Source organism: Myotis lucifugus, unplaced genomic scaffold (genome assembly GCF_000147115.1).
Source record: "Myotis lucifugus unplaced genomic scaffold, Myoluc2.0 scaffold_340, whole genome shotgun sequence".
In the NCBI taxonomy this organism is placed as follows: Eukaryota; Metazoa; Chordata; class Mammalia; order Chiroptera; family Vespertilionidae; genus Myotis; species Myotis lucifugus.
In genome coordinates, this window is record NW_005871388.1 from 1,118,018 (window position 1) to 1,140,282 (window position 22,265).

The 22,265-nt window shown below is 42.3% G+C and overlaps 2 protein-coding genes across 2 annotated transcripts in view; both read right to left on the reverse strand.

Moving 5' to 3' along the window:
- The window catches only part of PREP (prolyl endopeptidase), a 59,439-nt gene extending 38,541 nt beyond the window's left edge, over window positions 1-20,898 (reverse strand). Inside the window, exons 1-5 of the mRNA XM_023764594.1 lie at window positions 20,892-20,898; window positions 19,576-19,740; window positions 10,769-10,960; window positions 5,733-5,930; window positions 545-648 (exon numbers count right to left, since the gene is read on the reverse strand). Coding sequence (XP_023620362.1) covers window positions 545-648; window positions 5,733-5,930; window positions 10,769-10,960; window positions 19,576-19,740; window positions 20,892-20,898 — 666 coding nt within the window. The remainder of the gene's footprint in view (window positions 1-544; window positions 649-5,732; window positions 5,931-10,768; window positions 10,961-19,575; window positions 19,741-20,891) is intronic.
- Window positions 20,899-22,000: 1,102 nt separating this feature from the next.
- LOC102433397 (phosphatidylinositol N-acetylglucosaminyltransferase subunit Y-like) lies at window positions 22,001-22,226 on the reverse strand. Its single transcript, XM_006101082.3, has one exon. It carries the CDS (start codon window positions 22,224-22,226, stop codon window positions 22,008-22,010), a length of 219 nt encoding a protein of 72 aa, XP_006101144.1. The 3' UTR covers window positions 22,001-22,007.
- Window positions 22,227-22,265: the final 39 nt, after the last annotated feature.

Consider the following 22,265-nt stretch of genomic DNA (forward strand, 5'->3'; position numbering starts at 1 on the left):
ATGTAATATTTTGTGGAAGAGCCACACACAAAGGGGTCAAAGAGCCGCATGTGGCTCGCGAGCCGCAGTTTGCCGACCACTGGGCTAGGGCATTCTAATATTTTATGGTGTGCCCACTCTGTGCCAGGCAGAAACACATATGAAATTCAGACTGAAAAGACTTATAGCACTTGAGTAAATACTTCACATAGGGCAAATCTATGTTGCTATTTATGACACCATAAGACTTGAGCCAGAACACAAACCACTGCAAGCAAACAGACTAACACAGACAAACTGTGTTGCTTTGATAGCTACCGAAGTGAGATCCCCAGACAAGGGACTCTGGCTTCTTGTCAAGAGCTGCAGCTATGGGAGAACTTGTAAGATCCGGGAGGACAGAGGCCATCCTGGCTCAGTGCCCAAACCCGGGAACTCCGAAAGGATCTGTCATCCATATTACTGTGGATCACCTCCACAGCTCCTGACGAGCTGGGCTGGGAAGGCCCAGCTCAGAAGTCAGATTTTCTAACTCACATTATCAAGAGCAAACACTCCTCCTTACCTGGACGGTCTGGTAATCGGAAGCATCGATTCCTTTCACAGTCACCTCTCGGAAGACTCTTGGCTCCAGCTCCTCTTTGGTGAGATCACAGTGATAAATGATGCCTAGAAGGAAGCGGAAGTCTACGTTTAGTCCATGAACACACCAGACACAGGGGGACAAGGATCACAAAGCATAATCAGATGCCATGAGGAGCGGAGGAGCATCAGGGAGCATGAGAAGAGGGAAGAGCTAACTGTGGAAATGTAACAGGTCGGCTCCACGCCAAGTCACTTAGGAGCACAGGCAAAATAACATGGGAAATTTCACACAGGGCCGTTATGTCTGAGAGCCGATTACGACGGAAAAGACAAATGAGTGGCCCCAAGTCAAGAGCCAGTCAGGGGTCTCTTGATGGCAATCTGGGACTCTTGCTACTTACCCGCCACCCACTCATTCACGGACACACAGGTGGACAGCAATCAGGGACCAGAGATGATCGGGGAGCCATTCTCAAATTGCTTTACAATATTGATTATCCCAGTAATTGTGCATAACACAAATTGAAAAATATGCACCAAGATTTGCAGCTTATTTAACCACTAATTAAAATTCTATTTCCTGAATTTAATGCTGACATTTAACAACTAAATCGGAGGAACAATAAATAGGACAAGTCCCACTGTTTGAGAAAAACAACACTGCTGTGGTTTATGAAACAGAATTAGTCATCCAGAATGGCTGGTGTGGAAACAGCCCTCCCACGAAATACTTTACACATATACTGTCAAATATATGAAAAATCTGCTCAGTGATCCCCATGCTTGCTGGAAAACCAGAAACCAAACGGTGCTCCCACAGGACACATTCTAAATGACTGATCTGGAGTAAAACCGTGGCTGGCGTTCTTCTCAGCTCCTCTGTGTATGTTCTCCACTAACAGTTGAGAAACATACTCTGCCCCCCACTGGCAAAGAGAAGTACATTTAGATTCCTTAACAGCATGACTGCTAATCCCGATGAATGTTATCCGAATCATCACACTTACAAACACAGTGTGCTAAGGCACGATCATAGGGTGTATGATTAACATCAACAGTGGGGAGATATGTAACATGATTCAAGTATTGGCTTTCTTCGGTATGAAGTATAACTTAAATACTTCCACGCTGCACTCGGGGCATACGCTGAATTTTCCTAGATGAATGTCATCTTGAGGGAAATGGCTATCTTCAGATATATGTGAATTGTGGGAAAGCTTCTTGTTCAGTACCTGCTCCCCTCTTTCCCAAAATACACAAACCATCTGGATCTTTGAAGAAAAAAGCACACCAAACCACCAAACAACTACAAACAGAGACGGCAGACCAAGCACGTACCCCGTGAGCACCTGACTCGCCCTGGCATCACCGCTACCTCCAGTGCAGTGACTGACAGGGACCGGGAGCCAGGACTCCCAGCGCTGACAGTTACTGGGCCAGTGAGCTTAGACAGCCACCAAAGGACTAGAATGCACATTCCCTAGTGAAATAAATGAATAGAAAATACACTCTAAACGCCTGTTTATCCAGAAAAAAGAAATTCAGACACTGAACCCTCTAATAGCGGAGTGAAGTAAGTATACCACAGGGGCTGGCTACTGCCTGATCCCTATTCTTCTGTCTTCTGGGAAGAGGCTGTGTTAACCCTGAAGGTACCACTACTTAATATAGTTAGTTGAGCAATGCTTTCTATTTACATATTCGCACGTTCACACTGTAATGTAAATCCTTATAATGTAACGATGATTGGTGTCCAAGTACAAGTGAAGGTGGGGTTTGGAGAAATCCTAGATTCATGAACCAGAAAGGATTGGCTAGGTGATCTCTAGGAAATCAATTCCAAAATTTAAGGGTGAAAGAGAGATTTGGAATATGGGAGTCCCTTAAGGTATCTGGACTTGAGGAGATGGGTCACTGATGAAAACAAGGCAGGGCTGGTCAGCTGGGATATTCCTGCTATAATTCAAAATAAATGTAAGGAGGTAAAAGAAATGGGAGTCAGGAAAAGGGGTAACTATATGAGAAACTGTGAAAGAAGAATCAGAAGGATAAGAAAGACTGGGTATGTAAAGAAAAGGCAAAAGAACTTTGTAAAAGATGACCCACGTAGAGACTGTTTTGTCTGACTGAGGTTGGGTTTTAAGGTTTTTAAAAGAAAAAAATAAATAATAACTAAAACAAGTCTCTTTAAAAATTTTGTGCTCTTTGGTATTGTCTTAACAGAGTTGAAAATGTATTTATGTCCCCACAAAAGCTTGCTCATGGATGTTTATAGCAGCTTTATTCACGATTGCCAAAACTTAGAAGCAACCAAGAGGTCCTTCAGTAGGTGAATGTGTAAATGGACGATGCTTCATCCAGAAAATGGAATATTATTCAGTGCTAAAGAGTAATAAAGACACGGAGTATCCTGAAATGCATATTACTAAATGAAAGAAGCCAATCTGGTAAGAAGCCAATACTGTGTGATTTCAACTATATGACATTCTGGAAAAGGCAAAACTATGTGGACAATAAAATAAACAGTGGTTGCCAAGGGCTGGGACATCGGGTGGGTTGAAAAAGCAGAGCACAGAGGATTTTTAGGGGAGTGAAAGCCTTTTGTAGGATACCATAATGATGGATACATGTCATTATACACTTATCCTAACCCACAGAAAGTACAACTCTAAGAGTGAATCCTAAGGTAAGTTATAGACTTGGGGTGATCACGATGTGTCAGTGTAGGTTTATCAGCTGTATAACAAATGTAATACACTTGGAGGGGTGTTGATGGTGGGAGAGATTATGCATGTGCAGAGGCAGGGATTATATGGTAAATTTCTGTACCTTGCTCTTAATTTTGCTGTGAACCAAAATCTGCTCTAAAACTCTTAAAATATATATATATATATTTGCCTTTCCCAAACGGGTTGAGAAGGTTCTTTAATTTCTGGTTCCCAGAGCCATGCACTGCTGTATAGGATTTTTACAATGTGCAAGTCTGTCTGGAGCTCACCTTAGACAACCCTCCGAGGTTTCATGAGCACAGAATTAATCGGCTCGACAGCTAAGTGGTTCGAGCCACAGGGAATAAGAGCCTCGTGCATCACGCTGCCCAGGCCACCTGTTTTCTCCCAGGTGTGACTCAGGATACCAAACTCCTAAATGGTTTGGGCATAAGGCACGTCTGCCCTAGGCACCTCCTTGGGGACCACAGTCAGCTGTGGCCTGCACCTGCCAGGTGGCTCACACGTCCACAGCAGCTGGAGCTGCAGCGCCTTTGGGCCCCGGGGCTTTGCTTCTAATTTAGTCAGCTGTAGTGGACAGCTAACCTTCAGAGGCCAGAGCGAGACGGCCTTTAAGGTGATATACACATGCTGACAATTAATTTCACGGCCACTTTTACATCTGGACCAAAAGGCCTGAGTCTGGAAGTCCTGTTCTTTGGTTTTAGATATCAAATTGCATTAAGGAGAGAAAAAAAACAAAGCTGGAGGCAAAATGAAGAAGAAGAGAAAAAGGAGAGGAACAAAGCATTACAGCAGCAAATGAAAGCTTGTTCAGAAGCTGCCTGGCACTGCAGAACTAGGAACACGCTTCTCTTTTCAACCTTCACAGCCACGGTCACGGATAACATTTCACTGCTTGGCACAGAACCCACCATTCTACGCTGGGACAATGAGTCCTTTCTTCCCCAGTAACGACGAGCTTGTTCCTGTAATAAATGGCCACGTGGGGTCATGGAAGGAGGTTTACGGGCCTCTGGTGACTCTGGCTTTTATTAAGTGTAGGTGAGTCACCTTCTACCCTGTTCTTCTCAGCCCTTTATCCATTTGTTCAAACTATGCGATTTTCCAATGTTAAACTTCTAGAACCGCTGTAACCTGAGCGAGTGAACTGTGGACCCTGAAGCAGTGGGTTGAGAATGGCTATCTGGAGGACACTGGCTGTTCTTGGTTCCTGTCCATTGGCTGCCACTGTACCTCAGTACCCAGGGGAGAGGGGTGAGGTGCAGACACCCGTCCGTCCCTGACTCCTGGCCCTGGTTTCCACATCCTTGTGGGCACTTTTCCTGGGCTCCCTAGATCTTCCGAAAGGCACGTGGGAAAGTAAAGCTTACTAGGTGTGCCAGGTATGCCATCAGACCTACTTACAGAACATCACTCTTTGGATTTTAATAACCCTGAGAGCAACCTGCCAGATGATAAGGTTCCTATGAATGGCTTGCTCTGTGACTCCGAGGTGCAAAAAAAAAAAAAAAAAAGAATGAGGCATCACCGTCATCTGGCCAAACCCCAGAGCCAGTCAGTACCTGCCCAGCTCTCCCCTACCTGCTGTATTTGCCAAGGATAAAACTATTGCAACAAAACTGGGTAGGACCAAAAGGCTATGGAGGAACTTGAAAACGAACAAGGAAACGTGCACAAACTTTTTCAGCCAGACTGATCTCAGGATAGGGCCTGCTCGGTCCAAGGCAAACTGCCAACTGAACCAGGCTCCTGGGACAAGTCCGAGTACGTGCATGGCTTCGGCAATTGCAAAAACAGCCAAGTGGAGAAGCAAACAAAACCAAAACAAAGCAAAAGAGTGTGACTGACTTTTTAAAAAGTAAAAAAGATAGCTATGTTGACTTTGGGTAAAATTAACTACATGAAAAGTAAAACTACAATCGATGAGCATTTTTTTCTTTGTATTAGACCAAATAAGTTTTTTTCTATATGATGCAAGACTATATTTTTAGACTTATCTTTATTCAGTTTAACAACTGTAGGATTTATTCTTAGTTTATTCTCAAAAACAACTGTAATGTCAGATGTGAGAATAGATTTTTATTTTAAGCTTTTAGTTATGTGCACTGTGACTGCCCTGGTCCATACAGACCAAGGCTGAATCTAAGATTATACATGCTCCTGCGAATTTTTTTCATCAACCTAGAACATCAGTTGGTCCTGTCCCCAGAACAGAGACTCAGGACCCAGGACACAAGTTTGACGACGGTACAGTTTTGGCGGCTGCATTTCCCTGGGTTCTCAGCATCTGTTTTTCTGTTTTACTCCCATTAAGTGATGTGGCTGTAATACAGCATATGTGATTTTCAACTTCATAGCATGATATTCCCATTTCCCCAGAGACACCCAAACATGGGTCTGGTTTTGGACCTGAGCCGCACTGGTGGGGAGACTCACCTGGAGACAGGAAGGAAGTGAACTGGTAAAAGATCTCGGTGTCCTTCTTCTGCCCGCTGTAGCCCACGATGCTGCCCACCTCCAACGGGAAGGTCTTCAGGAGGGCGCCCGTGGCCAGGTCGTGGAGCTGCAGCGTGTTCTTCACGTCGTGGAGGTAGCACAACACCAGAAAGTTAGCCCTGACGCAGGCTACCCATTCTGAAAAGACAAGAACAGACAAAGCCTCAGGTGGTTTTGCAAGGCGAGGACGGCACACCGATGTCGCTGGACAGTTCTGGAGCTCCAGGGTGCTATGCAGCAGTGCGCCTGGCAAGGTGACTGCACAACTGCTTTTCATCATTCACCCAGTGTCCAGCATATTCTCTTAATAGTGACTGTCACTGTGGTGTCTAGAGGAAACCAAATACTCTCCACCTTGGGCCAGGGGCTATGATTACCCAGATAATGTGTATACTACAGGTAACCAGCCTACCTACTCTGTGTTCAATATCATGCTACAGGAAATATAAGAAAGAAACAACAAAAACCAAATCACAATCCGTTTCAGTCGGGGTTGTTTATTCGACAAAAATGTATCAAGCCTTTGGAACATTCCAGGTCCTCTGCAAGGTGCCGGGAGAACAGCAGGAAGATGACGGCACCTCTGCCCTTAAGATACAACCCTGTAAAAACACAGCTAGTAATGTGTAAGCAAAGGTGAGTCACCGGCTGGCTGCAGACCCAAAAAAGTGAGAGCCTTTCAGCAAGTGCTGAATTGAGTCTCAAGCACAGGAGTGTGGGATGGAGGTGCCCGGGAGTGACAGCGGGATGAGGTGGCAGGAAGACAGGTGACCCAAGGAACAGGCCAGAGCTAGGAATGAGGAGAGAGAAAAGGAATGAGAATGAAACAATGAATGCACAGCAGGAAGGGAGGGAGGAAGGAAGGAGGAAGGAGGGAGCTAATAAAACAGGCGAGAGGTCTGTTTTTAAGAAGAAAAAGGTTGTCCAGTCTGGGGGTGAGTGGCGATGGTGGTCTGAAGGGGGCTTCAGTGAGCTGGGTAGGAGTGGAGTGTAGGTCAGACTCGGCAGTTACTGAGGAGCTACTGTTTGGATAAAGGGGATACAAATAGAGATGACATCCACGAAGGATACAGAACAAAGGGGTGCACAGGGATGGAGGGGAGACCAGGAAGAACACACCTGCAAAAAGCCAGTGAAATCACACCAGTGTGGATCAAGTCTGGAGATGTAAGAAAATAAATGAAAGGCAAAAACTAAAAAATAAAAATAAATGAAAGGCAAGTTCCCCCCAAAATCCCAGGGTTTGGTGATCGTGAGGAAATGGGAAGTCAGGTAGAGAGATGAGTCCTCCTCACTCCCAGGGTTGCAGCGTCAGTATCGGTGTGGTCCTGCGGCAGCACTGGGAGAGTGCAGGGGGGCGAAAAAACAGAAGGGCAGGCACAGAGCACAATCTGTTTCGTTCTGGACAAGATGAGCCTAAGGCAGTGGTTGGCAAACCGTGGCTCACGAGCCACATGCGGCTCTTTGGCCCCTTGAGTGTGGCTCTTCCACAAAATACCACATGAGGGCGCACACGTACAGTGCGATTGAAACTTCGTGGCCCATGCGCAGAAGTCGGTTTTCGGCCTGGGCGAGTCTATTTTGAAGAAGTGGCGTTAGAAGAAGTGGGGGGTGTCGATCGGTCGGGCCAGGGGAGACGCAGCGCAGGCCGGGCGGGGCAGCGGGATACACAGCGCGTGCGATTCATGCACGAGTTGAGGATGGGAGAGTTGGAAGGGGTCGACTTCAGCGAACGTACCTCAATCAGATTGAGGACGTTTTTAGCAAAGGCCAGCTTAGGAGTGAGTACCCTAATTAAGTTAATAACAATGTACCTACCTATATAGTTTAAGTTTAAAAAATTTGGCTCTCAAAAGAAATTTCAATCGTTGTACTGTTGACATTTGGCTCTGTTGACTAATGAGTTTGCCGACCACTGGCCTAAGGGAAGGCCAGGCTGTCCAGAGGGAGAGATGCTGTTATGAATGGACAGATGCAAGGACAGGGCTGCAGGTAACAGCTCCGACACGGGGATAAGCCTTTCTTGGGTTTCATGGGGAAGTGAATTTTAAATTTATTTTTATTATTAATACTTTTCATCTTCACCCGAGGGTATTTTTCCATTGACTTTTAGAGAGAGTGGAAGGGAAAAGGAGAGACAGAGAGAGAGAAACATCGATGTGAGAGAGATTCATAGATTGGTTGCCCTTGTCCAGAGTTGAACCTGGACCCTTCAGTCCACCAGCGTCTGATGCTCTATCCACTAAGCCAAACCGGCTAGGGCCACATGCTCATTTTTTAAAACCCACGGAACTCGTAGTTCACGCCTATAACATTACCAGCTATCAGCACGAGCCAGGCGTCGTCAGAGGGAGCTCCGAGGACCACCAGAGCTCCCATCCGGTTGGCTGTTACCACAGCAAACCCTTCCTTCAGGGAAGACACAAAGAACTTTCCCAGCCACAGCCAGGTGCTCCTCCAATGCGATTTTTTTTTTTTTTTACAAAAGTGCCTCAATCAAGTAATCTATTTCATGCAGCCTTAATGTTTTACAGAAAGTATAGAGGAAAAACAGAAGTAAATTACTTGTCAAGGAATCCTTGGTGTTAACTGCAAGCACATCAGAATTATACAACAGACAAAGCGAAGAAGAAAGGACAAGGAGATTTGCAGGCACCATCAATAACAGCTCTGACTTTATGGCTGTGCTTTATGACTCATCTCTAGTTTTTATTCTCAACTGGGCATTCTGTGCTAATGATAGATAGCAAATTCAACTGCGCTTCCCTCGGATTGATGAGTTCTAGGGAATATTGAAGGTTTCCCCTTTCCAGTCCAAGGAACTTCTAATCTTCCAGAAGGAAGGTTATAAAAATATATCACCCCCAAGTCTCGAAGCAGCGATTTGCATTTCATTAGGTCCACAAGTGAAATAGGATGTCACCTTAAGGCACAGCCAAGCCACTTTTAGGGGGGCTTTAAAAGGCAGAAAAGTCACATGCTTTGGGAAACAGTTAGGTCTCTGAGAGCTCCCCATTGAAGAATCACGGATCCAACCTGCCCTGCGTCTGAAAACCACCCAGACACCCTGCAGGAAGGCTGGTGCTACCGAAGTCTCACTTGGACCTGCCAACATGAGGCCAGTTCACGTGGCACTTAAGAGGCACTAAATGCCTGGCTCTTACCACCCTTAGGGGGGACATTCTGTCTCAATTTGCACAGAAGCCACCAGGCGACCAGAATTACTACGCACCCAGTTCCTCACAGGAAGCTGTTGAAGGAAATGGCCAAAAACCTGTTTCTTGACGCCTCATCCAAATATAAATGAGGGCACGGAGTGAATGGAAGGTTCTGGAGAGACAAGCGAAGGGATTTCCTTGGAGAAAGCCCAGTCATGCTGTTAAGCCCCCCTCCCCACTGGGGAGACAGCACTGGTGTCCAATCCAATGCGAGAGGCTAAAGGGATCGGGACTGGGACAGCTGGAAGGCAGGAGAAGGGGGACTGAGTACTTTAGGGAGAGCTCGGATGGGCTGCTGCCTTGGAGGTGCAGATGTGGGTTTTGTAAGAAAGAGCAAGCATGAGGTCCTCTCGGGTCCTGGCCAACACACCTGCCGAAGAGAGTGAGGGGTGCAGCCAGATGTCCAGGGGCTGGGCAGAATCTCCAGCAAAGACGTAGAGCAGTGCTTCCTCCTGGGCCAAGGTACATGCAGAAGAAGGGCCCAGAGGGAGTGCCCCTGGGCCGCAATCCCTGAGACAGTCAGCGTAACCATCTGACCACCTTTTCCTCTCCCCATGATACAAGGCCAGTTTAAGTGCCTGCCAGGCACAGAGTGCACGGCCTTGAGCCAGGAGGGAGAGTCCCTCATTTTTCCAGGACTGTTCAGCTGAGACAGGGACACTATGCAGATATCGAAAGGATTTATTTTCCTAATTATATACCTTACACCTTCCCATTTTGGGGTGGCCCTCGCTTTTATCCCCACTGAACCCATTAGCAGAAGTTCACCTCCAACCAGTAAATTCTTCATTAACTTGAAGATAACTGGACTCTTCTTTTGTGTAAAAAAACTTATAGCAAAATTAGTGAGTCTCATTCTAATCAAATCCAGCTTTCAGGCAATAAACCATTTATAACGCAGAATACCATTTGGGAACATCAAAGAGAAAATGAACGAGGGAACTTATGGGCACCCTGAAACAGGATGGAAACAGAGGTGAGATTCCTGAAAGGCTAATGGAGCTCAGGGCACACAGCAGCAACTGCACTGGATTTCAATTCAATCTGAAAATAGTTTACTCCTTTTCTAATAAGAGGACTGAAAACCACCCTACAATCTCTAATAGGTATAATACAAACAGCCAACAGTTATTCAAAAGTGAAAAGCTACGGCTTTTGAATCCAAATGGTTTAAAAATTAAACGTAAGTGATTATTATACTAGAGGCCTGGTGCACAAATTCGTGCATGGGCGGGGTCCCTCGGCCTGGCAAGTGATCGGGACCTTGGGCCGTCTCACCCAGTCCCAATACCCATCAGGGCTGATGGGGACCGGCCGGCCGGGGAGGGCTCTGGGGCATGTCCAGCCCTCTCACCCAGTCCCGATTCGCTGGACCCGAGCAGCAAGCTAATCAACCAGTCGGACGTCTGCCCCCTGGTCGTCAGTGCAGTCATAGCGACTGGTTGGACACAGCATATTACGCTTTTATTATACAGGATTATTACAAAAAGACAACTAATATTTTTTTAAAAAGCACCACCTAGAAAGTCTGGATTCATATCTTCACAATGATTAGGATGGCCCTGCATAATATTGTTGTCACTACAAAGACGTCCTGCAGTGCAAACCCGGTGGCACTGTTTAGACACTTCATGCCCAGAGCTCAGAGGCTGAAGGTTCTTTACCTTGTAGTGGGCCACCAGAGGATGAGAGGCGGACCAATGTGCTGACGTGCTCACCCAACACGAAGCACCGCTCTCAAGCAGCATGCAGTCTTACCCAAGACATCCTTCTCGTGCTCAGGAACCAGCACCTTCCACTTCGACTCCTCGGGATCCGTGAAGTCGATGTTGATGAGGCGATAGTTGGGAGAATGGCGATTGGTCTTGAACGTGAACACTGTCCCCTCGTTCGTCACGTAGTCATATTCTCCTTCAAAGTTGTCGATCAGTTTCACCCACTTCAGGATTCCTGGTGAGAGACCAAGCATCCTGTCAACTCTCCAGTGCTTAACAGGGTGTGGTTTGTGCATGGGGAAGAGAGGGCAGATCTTATCTGTCTAGAGAAAAAGTAGACATAATATTTGGAAGATCTAAGGTCTGAGAAAGAGCGAGGACAATGGGCACATTTTAAGGTTTTAAAACATGTGAAGGAATCCCCCCCCCCCACCCCCCCGAAAAGCCTGGTAGATGTGAACATTGCCCCACGGAAACTGGGGGATCCTCCTCCACCTGAACCTGTTCCCAAACTGGAGCACTTCTCTCTACCTCTACTGCCCTCACACCGGCCAAGTCTTCACCAATTCCCACTGGGTCTACGTCAGGGGCTCTCAACCGGGGTCATTCCACCACCGTGCGGGACATGCAGAAATGTGTGCAGATGTGGTTGTCACAACTTGGAAGGGGAGAGGAGGGCTCCTATTAGAGTCCAGTGGGTGAAGGCCAGAGATACCGCTAAAGGTGCTTGGCTCACAGGACAGTCCCTACGACAAAGAATTAGGCTGCTCAGGTCTGCAGATTAGCTTCCCGCCTGGCCTTCCCACAGCCACTCCAAACCTTCTCAATATTAGTGGCTGTAATATTACCACAATGTTGGAATATCCTGAACTGGTCCATGTTGGTGCCCTTCTTAAAAACGCCCCCATTACTCTTTGAATAAAATCGAATTCCTATTTATGGTCTCCCTGGTCTCGCATGTCACAGTCCTTGCCCACTTAGCCAACCTCAGCTGGTTCCAACTTTTGCTGCACCTCTGTCCTTCAAGCCTTTGTGGGGCTCCTTCACACATGCCTCAAGGTGTTGTTACAGGGCATTTCCTCGGCCTGGCTCACTCTCCAATGGCCAGGCCCCTCTTATCGGTACCCAGACCATTTCTTCACGGCACTTCTCTCAAGATATGTACCTATCTGCTTGTTTATAATTTGTCTTTTCTATTCAGAAGTTAATACTTAGCACCTAAAGGAAGTGGCAGGTACTTCAAAGATGCAAAATAAAATTGGTCCTGAATGAAAGAAGGAACACTTCCCAGTCCCTTAGTGCTAAGAATTCATCTAGAGATGGGCATCACTAAAAAAATCTTAAATGTGGCTCACTATTATCATTTAAATGGCTCACTAGATGCCACTTTTAATGTTAAATACCTGCTTCACAATGTATCAGTCAGGGATGTTCAGAGTACATCTCACAAGTTTTATAAACAAAGAGTTCTATGACTTCTAAACTTCTGGAAGGCAATGCCAGATCTCAGCTATTCTCCAATTAATCTCCTGGCTTCAATTTCACAGTGAAATTACTACATTAATTTGGATAGTTCATTTATAGTCCCTGAATTTTTCAAGGCAGTTTTACATTTATTATCTCATTCATCTTTAGAGCATAATAACTTTATATAATTGGTTGTCAAATTAAACTCATCAAGAAAAATATCCCATGATAAAAACAGTGAGTTTTTTGGTCAGACACAACTGGATTAAAACTGCAGCTCAACAATATTTAGTTGTGTGACCTTGAGCAATCTCTTTATCCCTTGATAAGCCTAGTTTTCTCAACTGTAAACTAGCACTAGCAAAAAGATTTTTAAAATATTAAAGTGACTTAGAAAACTATGATACATCTACATGATGGAATACTACGCTGCTATAAAAAGAAGGAATTCTTACCATTTGCAATAGCATAGATGGAACTGGAGAGCATTATGCTAAGTGAAATAAGCCAGTCAGAGAAAGATAAATATCACATGATCTCACTCATTTGTGGAATATGAGGAACTAAAATAGAACCAGTCATAAAAGCATAGAACAGACTGTCCAACCTATGAGGGAAGGTGGGGGGTGAAGGGGTAAGAGATCAACCAAAGGACTTGTATGCATGCATATGAGCAAAACCAATGGACGCAGATGGGGGGTGGTGGTGAGGGCACGGGGGGGGGGGGGGGAGGGGAGAGGTCAATGGGGGAAAAAGGAGATATATGTAATACTTTAAACAATAAAGAATTTAAATTAATAAAAAAATATTAAAGTGACTACTAATACCTACCTACTCCACAACAAAACCTCAACAAATATTTTTAAAACAATAATTGAAATGAAAACTAATAATAAGATAAGCAGTTTTTAAAAACCTATCACTTTCCTACAGGCTAGCAATAACCAGTTAGAAAAAAATGGGAGGACTGGGAGAAGAGCTCATTTACAATAGAAGCACAATTAATAAAATGTTTAGGAATGCACTTAACACGAAATGTGGAATCTATATGAAGAAAGCTCTAAACTTTTTCTAAGGAATCTTAAAAATAACAATAGAACATACAAATCCTAAATAACTGAAAACACACACCATATCCCTAGATGGGAAGACTCACTATTTCAAAGGTGCAAATAATCCTAGAGAAAATTTGCCAATTTAACACAATTCCAATCAAAATCCCAAAGAGATTTTTAATGAACCTGACAATATCATTCTAAAGTCCAGCTGAAAGAATCGGCACAGAAGGATAATAAATATGCTTTTGATAACAGAATGAGGAGGAACTTCTTGTACTACGATGCTCTGAACAAGCCCCCGGCCCTCCTGAAGGCAATCACCATCCTGAATGCTATGGTAATCCTATTTTTCTTTGTTCTTTTTCTGCCTTAATATGTATCCTTAAACACAATCTTACTTATTTTTGAACTTCATATATAATGAAACATACAACATGTATTCTTTTGTATCTGACTTCTTTCACTTGACATCATGTTTATGAGATTTTTCACCCTCTGGTCATTGTTATTGACTTTTAGCTAAATCCAATTGTGCTCAAAGAACATGCTCTGTCTGGTTTTAATCATTTAAAATTAGTTCGGAAAAGCTTTATGGCCTATTTTTTTTTCTTAAATGACTTTTAACTGCTCCTGTATGTGACTAAAAAGAATGTGTATTTTGCAGCCTTTGGGTGTGATATGTTAAATGTCTATTAAGTCATTTGTTAATCATTGTTCAAATCTATATATTTACTGATTTAGGGGGCCATTTTTTTTCTATCAGCTCCAGAAAAGAGCTATTAAAATGCTTCTCTATGATTGTAGATATATCTATTTTTACCTGGATTTGTATTAATTTTTGCTCTCTGTATTTTGAAATCGTGATTTTATATATACACATAGATATTTAAATAAAACTGAATTGAATCTTTTATGATTATGAAGTTTTATTTCGTTGGTAATGCTTTCTTACTTTAAAGCCTATTTTGATACTAAGACAGCCGTATCATTTTCATGATAACAACTTGGGCCAGTTGTCCTCTGCAGAATGGTTGGTCCCAATTACACAGCTTATCATTTCTAAAAAGATGTGCTCTTTTCCATATCTCTGAACCTCTCACATGCTTTCCACCTCCTGGTGGGCTATATTCTAGTTGACTTCTTTATACTTATATTCTACTTTGTTAGTTCTCTCTTCAGCTGTGTCTAATCTTGCCTTTAATGTAATAACTGAATTTTTTAATGGTAATAATCATAGCTTTATTTGCAGAAGTTCCGTTTGGTCATTTTTTATTTATTTATTTTTTTTTTACAGTATCTTGTTTCTTGCTTTGCCACCAAGCTTCTCGTTTATTTTTTGTAAAAGCAAAACATTGTTTATTTTAAAAGTGTATGTACTAGTTTTACATTAGGAATCTGATTAATTCCATACGGGTGTTTCTGCTGGCTCTACTTCTCATGCTGGTAAATTTCTTCATTGCCTTTGTGACTTCTGACTGTGAACTGACTCCCCTTGAAACATTATCTGTGGGAATTCTTACAAGCCTCAGTAGAAGTGGCACTCTTCCAGAGAAGATTTGCATTTGCCTTCTGTTTGCCTCTTGGGAGGCAACCAAACTGGGAGCACTTTCAATTAAACGCTTGGTATGAGGATTTCTGGACCTCATAGGGCCAATCAAGACAACCTGCACACAGGTGAAGGTCAGCCTTTCTCAAGTTTTAGGAGAATTGACATCCTGCCTACCCTTCCCCTTCAGCAGTGACAAGATAAAGATGGGCAGGTTTCCTTCTTACGCCCTCCCTCCGCCTCACCCCACAACCCTACCTCTGCTAGGTTTATTTCCCAATCATCCTGACACTGAGGGTATCTCTCATTACGCTCTCTACCGTGGAGACCCAGAGCTTTGTCACCCATCCCCCTGGCCCAGGTGGCCAGCAGAGGGAAGCTCAGCCTCAGGGCCCAGCAGACACGTTCAGGAGCAATCCAGGATTCCTGCTTTCACTTGGTCTTTGGTTCTATGGGTTCTCTTCTTCTCTGCCAACTCAGCAATAGTTAGAAGAGTGCTTTATAAAGTTACAGCGTCTTAGTTGCTTCAATAGTTGTTGTTCAGTGGAGCTTTTCAGAATATATAATTTGACAAACTCCCTCAAACAGAAGTTCATACAATTAATTTTCATAAAAGGTTAAGCTCTGCAATTCAAGTTAGAATTTTATTTTCAAACCGCTAGCCTCAAAAACAGGTGACCACTCAATGGTAACCAACTTGTATCTTAGTTTACATAAAATGTTTTTTTTTTTAAAAAAAAAAAAACAACCACCCTAAAAACTATTCCTTAGAAGAATAAGTAAAAAATTAGCTGCCAATGCAAAATTTGTAGATAAACAGAAAGGTACATTTATCTATAATAATAAAAGTGTAATATGCTAATTAGACTTTCCGATGAAGCCGGGACTGCAAGGGAAGCCCGGGTCCCAGGTGCCTGCCAGCGGCTGGAGGGAAGCCAGTGCAGGCAGCCGGGGGAAGGAAGACCTACTCTTGCACAAATTTCGTGCATCGGGCCTCTAGTTTATAATAAGAACCTTAAAACGTAATTTTCTGGACTATGACTTTTACAGAGACAGAATCTTGATTCAGGGAAATGTCAGATTCCTTAAGTGTTCCCCTGACAATAAAACACTTTGTAATGTAAAACCTTTAGTCCTCAAAGTAACCATCTTAGGATTTCTGCTTGAAAAGGTCTTGTAGCCACTGCAGTGGTATTTCTTATGACCCTACCCACCTCTGCAAAAAGTCACTGAAATATCCACCCAAAGCGAAACACAGTAGCAACCTCCCCCAGGACCTGTTTAATCAGCTGAGCCTGAAAATGCGGCACACGCTTTAAATAATCAAGCTCCACTGCACACACAAAATCAAAGTTTGTGGTCTTATCTGCCACCAAAGTTCTGAAGCATTAACCTTAGTCATAAATAGATACTGTAAGTCATAAATTTATTCAGATTAGGGAAAGGGGCTGGATTTATACAAATCCAGCTGTAAATTTGAAAAGCAGTGGAAAGTACAGGCCTCACAAGGCAGCATGCTTAAGACGGGAGCTCACTAAATCCTTTTGCTTTTCTGAAACCTTTGCTCCTCAAGGGCTTCGGACCTGACACAATTCTAAAGAAATGGCATTTCGGATGAAGAATGGGGCTCATTCAGTTTTGCTATGCATAACTTAGAGCATTATTGATTTAAGTGAAAAACAGAAAAATTACTTTTAAAAATAGAATGGCTAACCACCTCACTGTCTGCTCACCTTTTCTGAGGCTCCTCTGCCTGTGAGTGGCATTCTTCACTCTGAAGCCAACAGAATTCAATTCCTAAACTTCTCTACATCCAAGTTAAATCACTTTTTGTAAACCTGCTTCTGGGTGGGGGAATGATTTGTTGACTGAGTGAAGATTAGCTTAAAGTAAGCCATCTCCATGCTTTCCTGAGAGCGAACTCATTACTTTTATTGCTTTCTCTGAAAATCAATGGTATTAACTACGTTTCAAAAAAAATGTTTTGCAGGCTCTCTAAGAACAGGAGCTAAGAAGTGTTTTTATACTTTACAAAGCACCTGACACGTAACAATGATAAACCAATGCCAACTGTGGGTCCTGCTCTGAATGGAGGGGACCAGAAGGCTGCGGCTCTCCTGGTCTGATGCCTTCCTTCCACCTCACCTGCCACATAACTATGGTTAGAACATGGGCTGGGAGTTCAACCGACATAGGTCTGAATCTTTAAATGGCATCAGGAAAGCGAACTGGCTTCACCAACCTGTTTCCTAGGATAACACCACGTGCTCCTCAGAGGTTGCTGAGAAGACAAAGAAATAACTACATTTGTAGCTCAGAATCTGGCACAGATAAATGCTAAATAAACAACACTTACTACTATGCCAAATAATCTGTGTTCTTCAAATGACAAAAATAAGCTAAATGTGGCTACTGAACAGCACGATTTGCTAATAGTGAACTTTTAAAGTTTAATTTCCATCTCTCATGGCACACAGCTATTTTCCTAGAAAAAGCCCTTCTAATCCCTAATTTTAAAATTACCAAAAATACTGACTTTATCATTATTACTTATTTTACTTCAAAGTTCATATTTTTATACTACCTCTTGATGTTCCTATTCTTTTTTTTCCTTTGGCATACCCACTCTGACACACACACACACACACACACACACACACACACATACCCACTCTGACACACACACACACACACACACACACACACACACACACCCATCACAGGAGTCCTCTTCCTCTGTTGGTCTGGCTTTTAATGCTCAGATGACTTGGTTAAACTTTGGATAAATCATTTAAAGGTTCTTGAACGTTTTTCTCTCCATTTCCACTGTAACCCCCAAAGATGCCCAGTCCTGCCAGGCCTGACCCATGGGTCAATGTTGTCTCAGTTTTCTAAAAACAAGAGATCATCTGCTTTGCACTAGCCAGAGACGGCTGGATGTACAATGTAGGTGTCTGAAAATACCGAGCTTCCTTTTATCTTCATGGGTAGATTAATTTCTTATGCGGGAGAAGACAATTTTCACTAGTGACATGAAAGCTTTAAAATAAAGACATGGGGAGCACTGAAAATTTCATCAATCTAAAATGATCAAACCTTCAGCATAAAAGGACAAAGGAGAGAGACAAGTTAATGAAAGTCTAGACAAAGTACACAGTAAGCAGATATTCGCTTACAAAAATCAAATATGTTAGCACCATCCAGCTTTTCCACCAAACACTTCATAAATGCTGTGACATGAAGACCACTCAGGCTCGTTTAAGAAATTGATTTTAGAGAGAGGAAGGGAGAGAGAGAAAAACATCGATAGGTTGCCTCCCGTATGTGCCCCAACCAGGGATTGAACCTACAACCTTTCAGTGTATGGGACAATGCTCCAACCAACTGAGCCACCTGGCCAGGGCCAATTTGTTTTTTAATTAGTTAACTTATATGGTTTAACAATAAGCCCACCTAATAATTTACATAAATAAAAATGAAGTAATAAATAGAAAATGAAACCAGAATTCTATGGAGAAAGAACACGGTAATTGGCATTCATACAGAACTGGAGAAAGCAAGGTCCTATGCACTATCTTACAGTCACATGGGAATATTGTACAGGACAACAGCACAGTTTAACAGCTGTTATTGTTTCTTTCAGAGTCTATATTCAGAGGTTTGCACAGTTCTATGTACACCAGCACTTGCAACTCAAATGAACAATTCTTGGGTGTTGGCCTGCTCCTGTCAGAGAATGTGTAACTGCTGTGGTTGAGCCAATTTTCTTGAGATCAAAATGGATATATCTTTTTTTTAAAAAAACCCACAAACCCGTAGTTTTATTAAATGGAAGTATATTTTACACTAGCATAAAAGTTGTTGACTTCATCCTGCTGTATGTGTGAATGGCATCTGTGGTATCTAAGAATCTTAGGACGCGAATCTTACTTTAGAAGTTTAAAAATGATGCAATGACCAATCAATAATAAAGAATTTATATTATCTTACTATAATGTAACACACAATATAGACCAATAATGAGGTAATCGAATAACTAAAAGTGCACTCAATATATTGTACAGTTTGAAAATCTAGGTCACGATCTCTAAAATATACTTATTTTACATTAACCAGAACATCGTATAATTAGTATGGGGTCTTACCTGTGTGCCAGCATACCTGATACAATTTCTGGGTCTGGGAATTTTCAGCACAGTACGTCATGCAGTTGGAAAGCTTTAATGCTTGACAGTGGTATTGGTATGATTTAGATGTCGGAAGAGAATATTTAAAATGAGCCATCCCCAGAATTTGCTTACCATCATGACATCTTACCATCATGACATACGAAGCTTCAGGCAGGAAAATCAGGCTGTGATTGTGCATGTGGCTCAGTACTGAGGAATTATGTTACCCTGGTTAATTCTCACTGGTCCCCTCTCTCTTGCCTATGTCGGTTTGCCGCATTACGTCTAGACAGTTATACTGTTTTACAGACCAAAGGGCCAGCTTCTCCTTAATCCTCTTCATCTGCAGTATTCGCAGGATATTTTCACACTCATATGCAAAAAATATGCTTAACCTCAACCTACCGAGAAAATGCTGAAGCCAACAAATACGTTCATTCAGTTTTTCTTCATTTTATGGGATAATATGGGGGAGGGGGGAACAGATGAACTAAGACAATGTGATTAAATGGAAGATGGTTTCTTAGAAAATCAATTAGAAGACAAAATAACTGCTTTTAAAAGGCATTCTGGAGTAATTACTAGTACCTGTGCGTGAAAGATAACTTACCAGTGATGCCATTGGATTCCTGCTGCAGGTCACAGTACCAGAGCCGGTTCACTGGGTCACACCCCTCCCTTATTGATAACAAGACATAGCGACCATCGTCAGACAACTGGGAAGACAATAAAAGCAATGCAGGAGGCTGATTAGAATGTATTTTCTGTGAGAGTACTATTAAATATTAAGCAAAAACTAAAGGTTAAACTCAAATGCAGTAAATTTATCCCAAACTTATGAATGGATAAGAAGTTAACAGAAAAAAAAGATGAACATCCATTTTAACTTATTTCACTCCTAATCAGTGTTTAACAAAACATAGTGAAATATTTAAGTAGAAAATATCAATAGATGTAACAATGTCATAATGACTTAATATGATTTTTAAGTAAATCCAGTCTATTCTTTAACTGAAAATATATGCAATCTGTCGTTTTGAATGTTAATATCCCTGACTCTAAAGTTTCGTCACAGGTTACGTATTTTAAAAGTTGTTCTAAATGAGTAGAAGTTACCAAGATAGGCATGGATGTAAAGAAGTTCATGTGTGGTTCATATTGGTCACATTAACAATTTCTGTTGACCTACTCTTCATGCATATCTTTAGCCCCCTCCACACAAGATGTCAGAGAACAAAGGCCCATGCTTCTGTGGGTTTCTTTTATAATTAAACAGGAGAATCTTAAATAACAAAAATAATCTTGGTAAAAAACTAATGCAACCAACATTATGGTTTTGAGTTGTTAAAACATAAGTGGTATCAAACTATATATACCCTTTTGTAACTACTTTTTAAAATTCAACATAATTAAAAAAATAATCCATGTTGATATATGTACATTTACTTCATTTAACTGTTGTATAGTATTCCAATTTAAGAATATACCACAGCTAATTGATCCATTTTCCCACCAATAAACATTTAGATTATTTCATTTTTCTTCCTATTACAAGCAACACTTTACAAAAATTCTTGAACATGTTTATTTGTGGCCTTATGTAAGTGTTTCCCTTATATAAGTATGGCCTTTTATAAGTGTTTCTATATAACTAGGAGTAAAATTGCTCAGTGGTAGGACATGGACAACCTCCACTTTATTAGATATTGCCAAATTAAGTGATTACCAACTCACTCTCTTACATTTTATCCGTGTGTAACAGTTCTTATTTCTCCACATCCTATTGTGATAGTTCATTTAATGTGTCAACTTGACAAGGACAGAGCACCTAGATATTTGGTCAAACATTATTCTGCATGTTTCTGTGAAGGTATTTTTTGGATGAGATTTACATTTAAATGGATGGACTTTGAGAAAAGTGATTACCTTCCATAATGTGAATGAATCCATCCAACCAGTCCAAGGCCTTAATAGAAAGACTGCCCTGCAAAGGTAGGAAGGAATCCTGCCAGTAGATTGTCTCTGAAGGACAATCTTCCCTGGATTTCCAGCCTGCCAGCCTCCCCTGCAGACTTTGGACCAGTCAAGCCTCCCCAATCACATTAGCCAATTTCTAAAAAAGTAAGTATTTCTCTCTATACATATACGCAGGTCCTGTTGGTTCTGTTTCTCTAGAGAATCCTAACACACTTACAACAACTGTCATTTATTCATTCAATAAAAATTTCCTAAGCAGCTATTACGTTCAAGTCATTTTCTAGGGGGCAAAGATATATCGGTGAACAAACCAAGAAGCAAAAAATGTTCCAGTCTAGGGGAGGAGACAAACACATACATATAGAATTATGTAGCATATTATACAATGAGAGACAGCATGGAGAACATGAACAATCTCGGTAAGGGAGGCAGAATGTGGGGGAAGGGACTATAGTTTTCAGTGTGGCCGTCAAAGTAGGCCTATTAAGGTGTCTTGTCCTGGCCAGAGATCAAACCCGCAACCTTTTGGTGTACAGGATGACGCTCCAACCAACTGCACTACCTGGCCGAGGCCCCATTTCTTTCTTTCTTTTTAATTTTCCATAAAATAGTTTTATATCACATTTGTTCAAATGCATTTCTCTACAACTACTCCAACATAGCTCCTTTGGAATTATTTCATAACATGTAACTTTATCAAAGACTTTGAATCTCAAACATAAAACTTCAAAATATTAATTTTTAAATATTAATTTTTAGATGAAAGGAACAAGAAATAAAAGTCATTAGGTGATGGTTGGGGTTGTTAATTTCCAATAAGACACTGTGTTGAAATGTTTCTTCTGATACAGCAGTTACAAACTAGAACCTTCAAAAAACAAGGGCAGAACCAAAGTATAATAAAAGAAGCTTCTGCAGGGTAAGCCTCCCGTAGTCCCAAGCTCTGACAGAAGCAAGGTACAGCATCTTCCCTGAAAATTAAGTGGGTTTCCAGTATTTTCATGCAGTTGACTAGACACTCAAGACTTTATCATTAATGTATATTCCGTCTTGGCTCTGGGTGCATTAGTTATGCCTGAAGAGCTTAATACCCAGCCACATCCGCAGGTGGGAGAACACATTCACTGGTATGGTGATGGGCAAGAGCAGATGTAAAAGCCCAGACTGGCTGGCTGTGCTGGTGCAGCCCTGTGGGGAGTTCTCTTCCACGGAGGACGAGCAGAACAGTCCTGCTAAGGAGATCAATGGAATGAGGATGGTCAACGTAGGAAGAGACAGAAACATTCTCCTCTCCCACTTATTACCTGCCACCCTGACTTTTTT